General features: G+C 43.9%; 2 protein-coding genes across 2 annotated transcripts in view; both read left to right on the top strand.

Annotated features, from left to right (window-relative positions):
- The first annotated feature begins 3,099 nt into the window (after nt 1–3,099).
- LOC124259324 (somatostatin receptor type 5-like) lies at nt 3,100–3,999 on the top strand. Its single transcript, XM_046693446.1, has one exon. The coding sequence runs from the start codon at nt 3,100–3,102 to the stop codon at nt 3,997–3,999; it is 900 nt and encodes a 299-aa protein (XP_046549402.1).
- A 6,982-nt stretch (nt 4,000–10,981) lies between these two features.
- Nucleotides 10,982–17,758, top strand: part of LOC124259323 — a 34,742-nt gene continuing 27,965 nt past the window's right edge. Inside the window, exon 1 of the mRNA XM_046693445.1 lies at nt 10,982–11,257. Within this exon, the coding sequence (XP_046549401.1) occupies nt 11,207–11,257 (51 nt within the window). The 5' untranslated portion in view covers nt 10,982–11,206. The remainder of the gene's footprint in view (nt 11,258–17,758) is intronic.

Genomic DNA, 17,758 nt, shown 5'->3' with positions numbered 1-17,758 from the left:
GTACCCATCTGGGGAATCGAACAGTGGTCCTCGGTGTGACGAGCGAACGCTTTAACCACTAGGCTACCCAACCGCCCCTTGTCGTAAAAGGTGACTAACGGGATTGGTTATCGATGTCCTTATATCCCCGTATTCCAGTTGCGAGGATCGATGCTCATGGTATCAGTCCCTGGATTGTCTTGTCGAGAGTTATTTTACATAGCTGGAAAACCGCCTCCGTGGTGTAGTGGTTAGAGCGTCCACCCGGAGAGCGGAAGGTCGCGGGTTCGATCCCCGACCGCGTCATACCAAAAGACGTTAAAATATGGTACTTGTTGGTCCCTGCCTGACGCTCGGCATTAATGGATACAACAAGGACTGGTCGGCTCGGAGTCAGTATAATGTGTCTGAGTGGGGTATTCATGCTTCACTGCGGCATGGGCATCTCAGTGGGCCAGCACCATAAAACCAGCTTAAGTCTGGGCTAGTACAAGCAGCCACACATACACATACACACGCATGCACGTCGTCATATGAGCGAAATATTCTCAAGCACGACGTTAAACCCAATTTCACCTCACCTCACCTCACATATCTGGAAAACTGAAAACAACGAGCACACACACTCTGAACACGATGTAAACTATATACATGTATATGTGATATGTTCAGCGCAGACACTGGTGATGGGGTAACCTAATGGTTAAGAGTGTCACGCTGAGGGCCTATGTTTTATTCCCATCGTTGGTCAATGTGTGGGGGCGGTGGGGTAGCCTAATGGTTAAAGCGTTGGCTCGTCACGCCGAAGACCAGGGTTCGAATCCCCACATGGGCACAAGCCCATCTCTGGTGTCCCCCGCCGTGATGTTGCTGGAATATTGCTAAACGCGGCGTAAAACCAAACTCAGTCAGTCAATGTGTGAAGTCTGGTGTCCCCGCTATGGCTTTGCTGGAATGTTGCTATAAGCGGCGTAAAACCATACTCAGTCCTCGCTAAAACCTTCAGTTGGACAAGGGGCGGTGGGGTAGCCTAGTGGTTAAGGCGTTCGCTCGTCAAGCCGAAGACCCGGGTTCGATTCCCTACATGGGCACATTGTATGAAGCCCATTTCTGGTGTCCCCCGCCATGATATTGCTGGAATATTGCTAAAAGCGGCGTTAAACTAAACTCAGTCAGTTACTCACTAACTCAGTGGGCCAATCATGTGAAGTCCCCCTTTCCACTGTTCAGTGTTGCTTCCTCTCGGGACGTCAGGATCTCGGTTCACCCTAATTATGTTTCTAGATTTGCTAGCACCATGCCCGCCCTGTACGTAAACTTGCGTCACTCCGGGCTCTCCCCCCCCCCCACACACACATTTAACAGACAAGCTGTGAAAAAATGGAATACGTTATAAAGCCCCACTCACTCACTCACTCACTCACTCACTCCTCCTCACTCACTCACTCACTCACTCACTCACTCACTCACTCACTCACTCACTCACTCACTCACTCACTCACTCACTCACTCACTCACTCACTCACTCACTCACTCACTCACTCACTCACTCACTCACTCACTCACTCACTCACTCACTCACTCACTCACTCACTCTCACTCACTCACTCACTCACTCACTCACTCATCACTCACTCACTCACTCACTCACTCACTCACTCACTCACTCACTCACTCACTCACTCACTCACTCACTCACCGCCAACATCGACACCACTAACATGTCTCTCACACACCAGGGGCGGTGAGGTAGCCTAATGGTTAAAGCGTCCACTTCGGGTTCGATTCCCAACATGAATACAATGTGTGAAACCCATTTCTAGTGCCCCTCCTACCCCATCCAAGCCTTGTATTGCTGGAACATTACTAAACCACTCACTCACTCACTCGGCCGTGAAGGTCCGAGTTAGAATATTGATCTTCAGTAACCCATGCTTGTCGTAAGAGGCGACTAACGGGATCGGGTGGTCAGGCTCGCTGACTTGGTTGACACATGTCATCGGTTCCCAATTGCGTTGATCGATGCTCATGCTGTTGATCACTGGATTGTCCGGTCCAGACTCGCAAACCGAAACATGAATCTCATTAACCTATTCATACAATGACCTACTTTTCAGCCGAGCCGAATTTTCTCGTGTGAAAGTGAAAAGAGACACCACAAACAACTATGGTTACACTGAATTCTAATTTCTCGTTTCATAAGAAAATGGTATTTATATCTGAATTTTAATTTCAAACTTTAATAACATCGTATTTCTATATTTTATGGCGAGGTGTAGGCAGCATGGCTTTAACTAAGACGTCACAGACTGATGAGGTCGTAAAATGATTCACATTTCATCTGGCCCACCGGTTACACCTGTTATGTGTTTTTTGTAACGCACAACGTGATTAATATAATATCAAGTCCGTACCAGACCGCCAAACCTTTCTAGCGGCAGAGCCTCGTTTTGAGATTTCCACGATTTCCAGATTTCCGTCAGAGCACGCTGTACGACAGAGCACGCTGCACGACGTGTTTGAAAGGATTAGAAGGATCGTAGTGTTGCAATATACAAGTGCTTAGATGTATCAAATACTGATTAATAATTATGTATCCAGTTGAATGAATTGGTCTCAAAATTTAGGACTGATTATTGTACTATGTTGCGCAATAGGACGGAACCCAGTCAGCAGGAAACGAGACTGTTGTGTAATCAATGTTTTGACTTGTTATTTACAGACCGCCGCCATATAGCTAGAATATTGCTGAGTGCAGCGTAAAACTAAACTCACTCACTCACTCTTATGTCAGCTTAACTCACTCACTCACTCACCCACCTACCTACTCACTCTTATGTCCGAATCGTCACTAATTATTAATTTATTACCTTATATTTCAGCTTATAACACACAGAAGAACGCTGTGAACATATGAGAAGTAGGAGAAACTGTACAAGCGGTGTCTGACTGACAAGCATAAACATTTGAGGACACAAATCAAGTTTTTAACAAATAATTCCTGGAAAAAACCCATCGAATTTGAAAAACATTCCATTGGAGGCTGAGAACATCCAGCCCGAAAACAAGAAATATATTACGTGTATTTTTCACATTCGTTTGCCGGATTTGTCAGCAAAAATGGACACTGAAAATCAAACTGTGTTGTCGCTGAACGCTGCATTGGTCACTGGGTCCGTCAACGCAGTGGGTATTGGTGGAAACATCATGGTCATCATTGTCATTGCCAGAACGGCTGGTCTGAGAGGGTTCTCTGGTGCGCTCATGATCAACCAAGCCGTGGCGGAGGTCTTGCAGGAAGTTGTCATTCAATTTCTGATATACCATTTTGCGGTTCGTCCTCCAATGATTCAACTTACCATCCATGTTCGACTTCTTCTGTTCGGCCTCAGTGGCGTTGTATCTCACAGTTTAAGCGCCCTGTCAACAAATCTCTACCTCGCTATCTGCAAACAACACCAGTACAAGACCATGGTTACATGGAAACGGATCGGTGCCTTCCTCTGCTGTTCCTGGATCTTCAATGTCCTGATCGTCAGCCTGTACCACGTTGTTCCGTCGTTCTATGAAGTTAACCTCGAGTCATCTTCAGATTTCCTGAACATAAACCTAACACCCTCTAACTGGTGGTTCTTCCTTCTTCTGGCAGTCAACATCGTCCTCGTCCCAATCTCTTCAGCGGCCACGTGTTTCCTGAAAATCCAGTCCTGCATGAAATGCCCCACTATGGCCACCCTTGGTCCTCGCAACATGGCGAAGGTGAAACTGTCTCAGACTATCCACCTCACGACTATAATCTACCTCATCACCTTCGTGCCCGTCCTCCTTGTCATCTCACTTAAGTTTCACATGCCGTTCGGCAAGGCGATCTCCTGGGCAATCTGCTCTTCGTATTACATCATCAAGCTGTTGGTGTACCTCAAACTGTACAAACCGTTTCGAACGACGATGAAGGGCATGTTCTGCCATAATCGTGTTGGCGATGCTGACTGCAGTGGCACTTTGGAAACGTCTAGGTGAATGAATGAGTTTTTATGCCGCTTTAGCAATTTTTCAGCAATATCTCGGCGGGGAACACCAGAAATGGGCTTCACACATTGTACCCATTGTTGCTGGAATATGGCTAAAAGCGGCGTAAATACATATGCCTGGTCGGATGTCTCGAGGGTTCGGATAACTTGCTATGTATTCTTGGTCCCATGAATATCGAGACAATATTACATACTGAACACCTGTAAAAAGCGCTTAGATATAATTTTAAATTCTAGCACGACAATGGGTGATACTCGATTCTGATTGGCTGAGAGCTCATCAAAACCGTACTTAAATGACAGTTTAAGGACCGCTAATTAAAGTGACCGATTCACCGCGTATGAATACAACAAACTCGTTGACCCTATTGTTTGTAAACAAACATGTCGGGCATCGGCAATTTCTATCTCGGCAGCATCTTTGGTGTTTTTGAAGTAAAAAGCGAATGGTTTGAAGAAAATTTCGTGACCCTAATCCCAGTGAAGAAACTACGAAGCTGGAAAATCCGTCAGCAGCGCAAAAGCGGCAGTATATTCAAAGCGGGTCCAGATCTACGTGTGTTGACATCGACAACACACGTCGGCCCACACGTCCTAACCCGACCGCTTCCGTCCCGGCCGTAATGTCCAGTCCTTCCACTTCCTCTGGCCATGTATCCCACATAAAACATGGCATGTCAGGTCTTTTCCAAATTGGGAATAGTAGGGTGGTTATCAACAATTATTTCCGTGAATAAAGTTAGCGGCGACTGAACTTAGCAAGTTCACGGCTTGCATTTGGGCGAGTCGATTGTCATACAGTAGGGGAGATCAATAATTCGCTTGAGAAAAATCAAATAATTGTACTTGCTCACAGTATAAACTGTATTTTTTTTAATTTATGTATGCTACTTGTTACAAATACAAGCATACTGGTTCCTGAAATATAACATTTATGTTGTTGAAAATGATTTATTTTGTTCATTACACAACCTGTCCCTCAACGGGACGATTCCAAGCGATTTCCAGGAAAAAGGCCCCTTTGCGCCTTGTGTTCTTGCGCGCCAAACAGTTCGGTTTTAAAACGCTTATCAGTCGTGCTAGAATGGAGATAAAGCGACTCTGTGTTCAATTTTGCGGTCCTTTATCGTTGATTTAAGACCGCTCAATGTTTAATTTAAAACCTCACCCTAACGCGTTCGGATTTTAGATTACATTTAGCGGCCTTGAATCAACGATAAAGGACCGCAAAATTGAAAACAGAGTCGCTTTATCTTCTAAATATAATCACTCGGTTTGGAAATAAACTGCTATAACATAGTGCTGGTATTGGCATACAACCTGCGACACGATACATCACGATAATCAAGTTTTAGTCATTACACGACGATATATTGCCAAAGTATCGTGCACTTAAGCTGCGATACGATACGAATCCCGATACAAGGGTGGCGATACGATACGTATCACGATACTAAAATCTTTAATTCTAACACCAACTGTAAAACACATTAAGATTCCGCCAGCGTTTTTCAATGTTCATTGGGAAATGAGATAATTAAGTTTATACACGGACTTTATGAATGTTAATAAAATGCGAGCGCTATTTTGACACAGTTCCTGACGCAAGAATTTCCGAGAAACTTATGAAGGGAAAATAAGTATGCATATATTTTAATCATCAAACAAAAGTGACAGATATTGCGATTCGGCAATATTCAGAGTAAAACATCGATGCATCGAGTCCCATTCGAAGTATCGTATCGCGATATACGACAACGTAAAACTTTGTATCGATTCACTTTATCGGCGGCCCATGGATCGATGCATCGATGCGTATCGATGAATCGTCACACCACTACTATAACACAAATACATGCTTGTGATGTTCTCTTTGTGATGTCCAGTATGACAGTATGGTAGAACGCGGCAGATATACTGAAAATAAAAATGTTAAAAATGAAGATAGAATATGTACACTTTGTAACTTAAATGAAATTGAAGACGAATATCAATTTCTTCTCATCTGTCCTTCGTATAATTCAATATTAGTACGTTGTAAATATATTAAAATGTATTACTATATCCATCCAAGTATTTTAAAATTCTCTACTCTTATAAGCAGTAAAGATCAAAACATACTACAAAATCTTGCCATATTCATTCACAATGCAATGTTGAATCACTGTAATGTAAATATATTTATCATGTAATTCCCCATCATATATGTATATGTATTATAGACTTTTGGCCTATTTAGTACGAAATAAAGACTGATCTTACAAAAGGTTTCACAGATAACAAGTCATGTGTTTTGGTGTTTCACAAGCCGGAAGTAATCAGACCTCAGTCAGTCGCCTGTACGTGCTCGCTGGATAGTGAGTGAGTTTAGTTTTACGCCACAATCAGCAATATTCCAGCTGTATGGCGGCGGATTGTAAATAATCGAGTCTGGACCAGATAACCCAGTGATCAACAGCATGAGCATCAATCTGCACAATTGGGAACCGATGACATGTGTCAACCAAGCCAGCGAGCCTGACCCCCCGATCCCGTTAGTCGCCTCTTACGACAAGCATGGGTTACTGAAGGTACATTCTAACCCGGGCCTTCACGGGTGGAAAAATAACAAGTGGTATAAACTATGAGATAAAGAAGCACGGACCTTCAGACAAGACAGAGTATAATCTGAAATGCTTGTTGCCAAATGTTTAAGCCCAGGTCATGTGAATCAAAGGTTACATTATCTCTCTTGGATCGAAATTCCATAGCGATGTTGATTTTAGGAACAGTTTACTTTCCATTTATCCACATTGATACAGTAGACATGTAGTAGTGGCGGTGAGTGAGTGAGTGAGTATGGTTTTAGGCCACTTTAAGCAATATTCCAGCAGCATCACGGCAGGGGACACAAGAAGTTGGCTTCGCACATTGTACCCATGTGGGGAATCGAACCCAGGTCTTCGGCCTGACTGGCGGACGCTTTAACCACTAAGCTCGAACAAGAAAGACATATCCAAGCTCTGCCTTTTAGCGATACAAGGCTGATTACATACTTCTCCCTTGCTTTTTCTTTTCTGTTCTTTCGATTTTATGGTTGCAAATTTCCAAAAGCGTTGTCGGCGTACCAAACAAAGATTTTATGAAAGCTTCAACCGGATCTCACTGCAGGCTTTTTCTAAAAATACGACTGACTGACTGACTGAGTTTAGTTTTACGCCGCGTTTAGCAATATTCCAGCAATATCACGGCGAGGGACACCAGAAATGGGTTTCACACATTGTGCCCATGTGGGGAATCGTCTAAAAATACGAAGTGAGTTAGTGAATGTAGTTTTACACCGCTTTTAGCAATATTCCAGCAACATCACGGCGGGGAACACCAGAATGGGCTTCACACAATGCACCCATGTGGGGGAAAAATACGAATTTTCAACAGTGACCTGGCAGGTTAGTTTGATAGTTTGACATGAACGAAAGGAACACACTAGAGCTGTGAAGAGAAATAGATGACATATGTTTCAAAGGCAGCATGACGAGAGAACGCTTTAAAGACAAGGCTTCCCCACCGCTAGGGCTGCGCAATATAAGCGGTTTACCGGTATTTACCCGTTCAGACATGAAAACGATACGTATTGCGATACGCTGATCGAAAACCGGTATTTTGACATGCATTCGGAAAACTTCGTAACACTCGGAAATCTTCGGATAATTCCGTTTTTTTAATTGTTCTTTTCCCTGTTTCATTAGTGCCAAATGTTTACTTACATTTTTATTTTGTCATGATTAAAAGGTTTAATGAAAAGTTAATCAATCATAGTGATTTTGTTGTGTTTTTGCTTTATAATCAAGCATTAACTCGATTATAAATAGTTTTTGTTAAAAAAATAGTTCTTGCAATATATTGCAGTACACCCCTACCCACCGCCCCATATAATTATGTAAGGTACTGAAGTCAGTTCTTAGATTATCTTCACTTAAATAGCGTCAGTTTTGTACTGTGTGAAAAGTTGCTTGCTTGATCGTAGTGATAGAGATATGGGTACGAATCTTGGAGGGAGAGAGGGACGATTAGGTGCCTAGTGTTTGAAGCGTTCTCGAGATCGTCACGTCGTTTCGATTTTCCACACTTTGGAAAGTAATCCTCTGATGTGGACTTTGTTTTGTGCGTCAGTTTAGCGGAAATATTGCTGGTTGGGGTGGGGGGAGAGGGGCTGTGGAAAGTATTGTTATGACGTCTCTAACTACTCCTGACGGCTGTTACTGGTACCACCACTACTACAACTGCTACTACTCCATCTTCTTCTTCAACTACTACTTCTGCTGCTACTGCTACTAGTCCTTCTACTACTACTACTGCTGCTGCTGCCACTGCCGCTGCTACTGCCACTACTGCTTCTACAAATGCTACTACTACTACCACTGACCGCCTCCGTGGTGTAGTGGTTAGAGCGTCCGCCCGGAGAGCGGAAGGTCGCGGGTTCGATCCCCGACCGCGTCATACCAAAAAGACGTTAAAATATGGTACTTGTTGGTCCCTGCCTGGCGCTCGGCATTAATGGGTACAACAAGGACTGGTCGGCTCGGAGTCAGTATAATGTGTCTGGGTGGGGTATTCATGCTTCACTGCGGCATGGTATCTCAGTGGGCTAGCACTATAAAACCAGCTTAAGTCTGGGCTAGTACAAGCAGCCGCACATACACATACACACGCATGCACGTCGTCATATGAGCGAAATATTCTCAAGCACGTCGTTAAACCCAATTCCACCACCACCACTACTACTACCACTACTTCTGCTGCTACTGCTACTAGTCTTTCTCCTACTACTACTGCTACTGCTACTACTACTACTGCTACTGCTGCTACTACTGCTTCTACGAATATTACTACACGCCCGTGAAGATCCGGGTTAGAATGAAACTTCAGCAACCCATGCTTGCCACAAAACGCGACTATGCTTGTCGTAAGAGGCGACTAACGGGATCGGGTGGTCAGGCTCGCTGACTTGTTTGACACATGTCATCGGTTCCCCATTGCGCATATCGATGCTCATGCTGTTGATCACTGGATTGTCTGGTCCAGACTCGATTATTTACAGACCGCCGCCATATAGCTGGAATATTGCTGAGTGCGGCGTAAAACTCAACTCACTCACTCACTCACTACTGCTGCTACTGGTCCTTCTACTACTGCTACTACTACTGCTGCTGCCGCTGCCGCTGCTACTGCTACTACTGCTTCTACGAATACTACTACACCGCCATATATAGCTGGAATATTGCTGAGTGCGGCGTAAAACGTAACTAAACACTACTGCTACCACAGTTGTATGCTTATGCCACTACTACAACTACTATTGCTGCTACAACTAATACCACCACCACAACTACTACAACTGCTGCTGCTGGTGTAACAACGGCAACTGCAACTACCGCTACTTTGAATAAAGATTTTTAATAAAGATTGGTTTGTTTTATACTTAACTTGTGATACTAAACATACTATTTTACAGTCCTTTGAAGACATTTGGATGCAATATTGCCGAAGCGATGTAACATTTCACTCACTCACTTCTATTGCCACAATACTGTTGATAGACCACCTCTGTGGTCCAGTGTAGACAGGGTGTGCCAGGAGAACAGAATGTCGGGGTTCGATGCCAAACTGCGTCATGCCGAAATACGATCAAAGCTGGTACTTTTTGTTACCTTGCCTGGTGCTCGATATAAAACATGAGTTGAGTAACCAAGCTAAGCATACTGAGTGAACAAGTACCAGTAGCTACAAACACACACACACTCTCTCTCTCTCTCTCCCTCCCTCTCTCTCTCTCCCTCTCTCTCTCTCCCCTTCCCTCCCTCTCTCTCCCTCCCTCCCTCCCTCTCTCTCCCCCTCTCTCTCCCTCCTCTCCCTCTCTCCTCTCTCCTCTCCCTCCTCCCTCTCTCTTCTATCCTCTCCTCTCTCTCTCCTCCTCTCTCTCTCTCTCTCTCTCTCTCTCTCTCTTTCTCCCCTCTCTCCTCTCTCTCTCTCTCCTCCCCTCTCTCTTTCTATCTCCCCCTCTCTCTCCGTCTCTCTCTCTCTCTCTCTCTCTCTCTCTCTCTCTCCCTCTCTCTCTCTCCCTCCCCTCTCTCCCTCTCTCTCCCTCCCCCCCTCTCTCTCTCCCTCTCTCTCTCTCTCTCTCTCTCTCTCTCTCTCTCTCTCTCTCTCTCTCTCTCTCTCTCTCTCTCTCTCTCTCTCTCTCTCTCTCTCTCTCTCTCTCGTGAAGAGACTACCGAGATCGGGTGATCAGGCCCGCTGACTTGGTTGACACACGCCATCGTATCCCAATTGCGTTCATCGATGCTCATCCTGTTGATCACTCGGTTATTTAGATACTCCCCCCCCCGGTGAAGAGACTAACGAGATCGGGTGATCAGGCCCGCTGACTTGGTTGACACACGTCATCGTATCCCAATTGCGTTCATCGATGCTCATGCTGTTGATCACTCGGTTATTTAGAGACCGCCACCATATAGCTGGAATATTGCTGGGTGTGGCGTTAAGCGACCAACCAATCTTTCTCTCTTATTCTTTCTCTCTCCCTCTCTACTTTTTCTCAACCAACCAACCAATCTCTCTCTTTCTCTCTCTCTCTGACCAAATATACTCATGCATTAACGTCTCCATTTCACCTCAGCTCACCCCCTGCTTCAACTTCAACGCTTCAAGACTACTACAACGACAGCAGCAGTAACTACAGACATTAACCACATATTTCCTTCGCAATTAGCCACGTCACAGCGACCTAACGAACACCTGATCCGACTCGCATTACGACTTAATAACACCTTTTCTCTTAACGAGTAATTTCCTGTGGTTCGTCGTTAATACGCATGCATTCAACACGGCCAGTCCTCTTGCCTAATCCCACTGTCTGCCCGAACACTGTATTAGCCTATTGTAGGCCGTTTCGCACCGCGGCGCTGTAACAATAGGCTCTCATCGACCAGGTTACGAGGCATGCGTTTCATAGAAACAAAATGGCGGCTTCAATAACACAACAAGCAGACGAGACATGACGTTTGGACGGAAAGGGCTGCATTTATGAGATACAAGTGGATTTATTTCGCAGGGTACATGATCAACAGATAACTTTGGACAAGGGACAATATTGTTTCGTCTATGCCATCGTGGTATTGATTCACCTGTCTCCTGTTTCTTCGTCGACAGGCCAAATGTCGTCTGTTCTTGGAATTCTTCTCATCTTTCTTTATGTTCCTGCAGCGGTAAGTTTTTGACTTGTATGAAATGTATTACTGTCTTCCCAGAAACAAATCATACCATGTTTACAGAAACTCCCGTGATCTGTTCACGTGGAAGGTGATAACAAGGGTTGTGTATAACACACGCCTATAACACGCAGGCGAAATATTATACCCCATTAAGAATACCCGTTATACCCAAGTCATCGTACAACCACAACCCGTTTGGACTCATGGTTCGGGAACACTTCCAAACCTTCGGAAAAGAGCGGTTATCATGTTATTTTTAATCCGGTCGTTTTTCGACTTTTAACCAGGACAGGTGAAGAAACACCATTATCACCAGTTGTGAGCGCACAGGTGTGCAACATAACTAATTATTATAGAGACAATTGCTCGTCATATAACCAGGCACTAATGAAAATATCTCACTATCATATCACAGAGTTCAGTCATTACGTCATTTGTGTATTATTACATTAGTATTTGATTATTACATGTCAAACAGTAGTTATTTCTGACCATGTCAAGTAAACAAAAATCCATTGATCGTTAGAAGCATGTCTCCGTACAAGTGCGAAGATATATCGATTGAACAAATGCTCCTTGTTGTGTCTGTTGTCAGACAAAATACAGTATTCAGTTTCATATATTTGCGTGAAATGTTCGACAGCAATAAATATTACACACCTTTTGAGAAGTATTATTTGTACAGGTTATTGGTAAAAAGTGTGTATGCTTTAAATGACGTAACATACATGTCAGTTATCTTATATCACGTTTGCATTTATAATTTCTATGAGAGCACATTTTCCTCTGAAAGGACAAAAGTGTTTATTGAAACAGCGTTCAGGCAGCCGCGTCAAGTCCGTGTGGAGTAAAAGTGATATTTGACACTGGTATTTCCGCGACTATTCAAATACTAAATACAAAACGGATTCTTCTGTCAATAAGGCTGAAATATGAACCCCGTTCAGTAGTGTAGCTTGACTGCGTGAACATGTCCGGATGTGGACCCATGAAGGCGTATTGAACCTGAGACAGATTTATAAACGTGTGTTGTGTGTCAAACCTTAACCACCCCTCATACCCACCCCGCCCCCAACCCCATTCCTCGACTCACCCTCTACCCCACCTCTAACCCTTCCTCTACCCCCCTTAACCTCCCCTCTACCCGCCCCTTAACCCCCTACCCACCCATAACCTCACCCTCTACCCCGCCCCTTAACCTCCCCGTCTACCCCAAACCCGTAACCCCAGTTCACAAACCCACCCCTCAACCCACCCCTCATCCCAACTCCTTACCACACCAACTACCGCTAAGGGTAACGTTACTTGGCAGAGATCAAGGAACATACTAAATATTCTAGCGTTTGTGACATGGCCTGTAGTCCTCCAAAAGATGACATTTTTATCTTAACCTATTTAGTCATATTGACACAGACACCGACCTCCACTCAGACGATGCACAGTTCGAATCCCATCATAGGACTCTGAAATGATATGACCGCCACATAACGCCATTTGGGTTGACCCATATGACATTTAAGTAAAGTAGGGTCACTAACATGGACGTGCCTTCTATTGGCCGGGGTGGGTGGGGGTATATGTAGCAGGATGTGCAGTCATCCTTACTTTGTCAGCTTGCTGACGGGGTTAACCTCGTGACCGTATACTTAAAGAGTCCGAATTGTCTCAAAAAGTCTGTGGTTCGAATCCCATTATATGACCAGGTCATTTATTCCCGCTACCAGACATATTCATTTCTTTGTAAGTTGTTTCATCTTCACTTGTGGTGGTGGAGTAGCCAATGAGCATTTGCTTGTCACACTGTAAGTCCGGGTTCGATTCCACACAATGTAACAATGTGTTACGCGGGTATACATAGTAAGGAAATAATATATATATAGATATATGTACTTACTCGTATTTATCATGTCAACTAATTTTATATCATTCCAACAAAGAGTTTTTAGTATGAACTATAGAAAGACACTTTTTTATTTCAAGTATATGTAAAACATTGATTGAAGGGGAGAAAACCACGTTTACAAATCAGTCTCCTTTATCCGTTCAAGTATGACGAATTAAACGTTATAAAATATATATATTGACCGACGACAGTTTATACTGTACAGGGTGTACATCCTTAACAGTAAAAGAATACCCCATTTAGTATTCTCGGGGGTGGGTGGGTGAAAGGTGTCAGGGGCATTTGAGTAAACCGGTCCAAAAAATATTTCGATAATTATTTTACGATGTGCTTTGAAAGCAAATGCTCACTGGACGCTCTTGGTGATCTAGAAGATGCTCAGTTCTTCTTTTAGCGCCCAATGACTACCATCCACCCCTCTGTATTAGATGGACTGTTCCTGACAGTCGCGTTATACCCATATTTGAGATTAATGATCCGACCCGGGCATATGCTCTTGGTACGGAGACATCACGGGATAATATCACTTTTATTACATGTGTGTAGATTCTGACTTCTATTGAATATTTGTTTTCTCTATGCATGGAGTAGCCCTTCTGCCTATAATGCGGATATGTTTGATTCGATGTTTATATGCTCTATGCTGGGTTTATGTCAGTGTTTTTATGTACTTACATTTAAAACCCCTGTTTATTCGTCCTAGGTCATCCTGTTGAAAAAACAGGATTGGATATTCATATTGATCAGTGTATTGCTCCAGTGTGGGTCTATGATACATACGTTTGTTTTATCTGGGCGAATTATGCTATCATTGATAAGTATCGATGAATCATGATATTATTACAATTTGTTTTATTCCTGCTAATGCTAATAGGTACGTTTGGAACCGTGAAGATTAGAATTGGTCTTCGGCAACACAGACTTGTCGTAAAATGCGACTGACGGGATCGGGTGGTCGGGCTGGTTGACTTGGTTGACAAATGTCATCGTACCCACATTGCGTAAATCGATGCTCATGCTGTTGATCACTGGGTTATCTGGTCCAGACTCGATTATTTACAAACCGCCTCCATATAGCTGGAATATTGCTGATTGCGGCGTAAAACTAAACTCACTCACTCACTGTTATTTTTCCAAAGTTAAGTTATACTTTGTAACGTATATTGTCGAAGTCTTTGTAAAATCACTGTTGATCACTGGATTGTCTGGTCCAGACTCGTACGGCGTACGTAACTCATCGAATTGTGGGTTGGGCAAGTGGTTAAAGCAGTCATCATTACACCAGTGGTCCAGGTTTCATTACCAAAGTGGATGCCTTCCGCGAAACCCTTTTGTGGCGTCCCTGCAGTGACGATATTGGAACACGAGAAATGCAGCGTAAAATATACCTACCCACTCCATACAATGGATATTTATTGTGATTTAGTTGTTACCCAATCAGGCAGTACATGTGCATTCATGTCATGATGACGTGGACTTCGGCATTTTCTCCCACAATAATCTTCAGGCACCGGGATATGACCAAAATTGATCGTCGACATTGTCATTCTGTTTATAGTCATTATCTCGATATTGTAACGAAATCTTACACGATTGTTTCGGGTAGTGACATTTCAAATGAAAATACTTCCTCACAGTTTTCTTCCACTTCAAGCTAATCGATAATCAATACCGATTGATGAATTATTGATACGTCAGGTGATCTCTGTCTTTGAGCATAGTGTCATTACATCCATCAATCGGATTCAGTGAAGCGTCTTCGATACCATGTTTGGGTGGGGAGCCTCAACATAATGCCAACAATCGATCTTCTCAGAAATACGATAACGTGTTATGCAATGGATATGTTGCCTTGGTCAAGGAAAGGATTATCTGAAGGAAAAAATCGATACAGATGATAATCGTAATATTTCAACTGCCTCGTGTAAGTGTGATGTCATATCTCGCGTATCGATTTATCTGGGGCGGTGGTAGCCTAGCGGTTAAAGCGTTCGCTCGTCAGGACAAAGAGCCGGGTTCGATTCCCCACATAGGTACAGTGCGTGGAGCCCGTTTCTGGTGTCCCCCGCCGTGATATTGCTGGAATATTGCTTAAAACTGACGTAAAACTAAACTCACCCACTCTCGATTTACCTAGGTAAAGTCTTAGTTAAGTACTACATCCTTGGCTCAGTGGAGAGCGGAAGGTCGATGGTTCGATCCCTGATGACGTCATACCTTTATATGATGCTACTTGTTGTTACCTGTCTGACATTATATTTGTCAATGGTTTGACACCACACTAAGCAAGTCATGTGATATTACTTATGATCATCTAGTACGTCAGTGACGGTTTGTAGATAATCGAGTTTTGACCAGACAAGCCAGTGATTGACAACATGAACCCATAAGAGGCTACTTACCACAAGAGTGAGTGAGGTTAGTTTTACGCCGCTTTTAGCAATATTCCAGCAATATCACGGCGGGGGGACAGCAGAAATGGGCTCCACGCACTGTACCTATGTGGGGAATCGAACCTGGGTCTTCGACGTGACGAATGAACGCTTTAACCACTAGGCCCACTCACACAAATATATCAACTGCAAACAACACACATCAACATGTACAACGTAGCATGCGACCTTCGTAATGTTAATGCTTGATTAAGCGTGTATACCTTATCAACAACAAACACTGTGTTAAAGTTCGGTGACAATACCCGCCAAAGAAATGCTGCCTGCTTAGATCTTCCATGTGGTCTTTCCTCCAGACACTTAAACAACACTATCTCACCCTTTACCCCCATAGTCAAGTGGACATGACAGGCAAAAATGGCAGTGCTATAGAACAAATGTCAATGGTCACTATATAAACGCCGCCATATAGCTGCAATATTGCCACCCGGGAAGGTCCGGGTTATTTCTTTGTTTTTCGGGGCGTTTTTGTTTGATTTCAATTTTTGACTTTGTGTGCTCGCGGTAAGGTGCCTCACATTGGGGACTGACTGACTGACTGACTGACTGGACATCTGGCGTTAATCCGACTCTTCTTTCCGACTACCTCCACGAACACGTTAAGATCAGGGTTAGAATTGATCTTCAGTAACCCATGCTTGTCGTAAGAGGCGACTAACGGGATCGGGTGGTCAGGCTCGCTGACTTAGTTGACACGTGTCATCGGTTCCCAATTGTGCAGATCGATGGTCATGCTGTTGATCACTGGATTGTCTGGTCCAGACTCGATTCTTTACATACCGCCGCCATATAGCTGGAATATTGCTGAGTGCGGCGTTAAACAACAACCAAAAAAACAAAGACTTCAATGCCACAGGGTGGTGGGGTAGCCTTGTGGTTAAAGTGTTCGCGTGTCACGTCGAAGACCCGGGTTTGATTTCCCCACATGTGTACAATGTTTGAAGCCCATTTCTGTGTCCCCGATATTGCTGGAATATTGCTAAAATGCGCCGCAAAACCATACCCACTCACAAAGCTATATCGGAGGCGGCGGGGTAGCCTAGTGGTTAAAGCGTTCGCTGGTCACGCCGAAGACCCAGGTTTGATTCCCCACACCTGTACAATGTGTGAAGCGCATTCCTGGTGTCCCCCCGCCGCGATATTGCTGGAATATTGCTTATAAAATGGCGTAAAACCACACTCACCCACTCACTTCAAAACTATACCTGTTTACAACAATCCAAGAATCACAACTCTTGTCTACACCTTTTGCTTTAACACCAATGTTATTCTACATGTAAGTGCCGGCAAAGATATTACCACAAAGTTAACTCAGTCCATTCTGTAAGGAGTGTCGTTAACACCCCTATACACCGATACACTCTACAGAGGCATGTATATACGACTTAGCCACAACGAGTGTTACAACCTCACCACCTGTTGTTTGGAGCGCTTTGCTTCAGTGAGCTTCAGAGCCACAAAGACGCACAAGGCAATCGGCTTGGGGCTTAGCCTGGCCACACAGGCGCATAGAAATAGTTATATACTGTAGATTAACTGGCATTTGTATGTCGCGTATTGTGTTTGCAATACAATGTACAAGTTAAAGCGAAATAAATTGATTTTCTTTATGGTTTTTGGGAAGGAGGTCATTGTGTGAGGAATATGAAGGTCGGATCGGTGCAGAGAATGTTGATGGGCATACTTGACATTCGAGTATATTCTTTTCCATTTTGTTTGTTCAACGCCAAACAGAACAACGGAGTAGAAACAATATGGCGAAGTCACTATAGAGGTGTATAAGGACTACTAGTATCTAGTGATCAACTTGGTCTGACCAGTACGAGTTTTGTCAACAGGGCGGTGAGGTAGCTCAGTGGTTAAAGCGTTCGCTCTTCACGCCAAAGATCCGGGCTTGATTCCCCACATGGGTACAAAATGTGAAGTCCATTTCCAGTGTCCCCCGCCATGAGTTGCTGGAATATTGTTAAGAGCGGCGTAAAACCATACGCATTCACTCGCGTGTTTGGTACCTTTCTCAGCAATATTCCAGTCACATATTCAACCCTTAAAACAAACTCACTCACTAACACAAAGATGTGATCGTCTAAAACAGTAATATTTCGACGGGTTATTGATGGGAGTAGTATAGCAAGAATG

The sequence above is a fragment of the Haliotis rubra genome, unplaced genomic scaffold (assembly GCF_003918875.1).
Source record: "Haliotis rubra isolate DU_JTF1 unplaced genomic scaffold, ASM391887v1 Scf718, whole genome shotgun sequence".
Lineage (NCBI taxonomy): Eukaryota > Metazoa > Mollusca > Gastropoda > Lepetellida > Haliotidae > Haliotis > Haliotis rubra.
Note: the sequence above shows the minus strand (reverse complement) of the source record. Positions and strands in the feature narration are given on the sequence as shown.

Bases quoted from the DNA above. Each gene is read 5' to 3' on its own strand.
- LOC124259324 (XM_046693446.1), top strand. From the start codon at position 3,100: ATGGACACTGAAAATCAAACTGTGTTGTCGCTGAACGCTGCATTGGTC.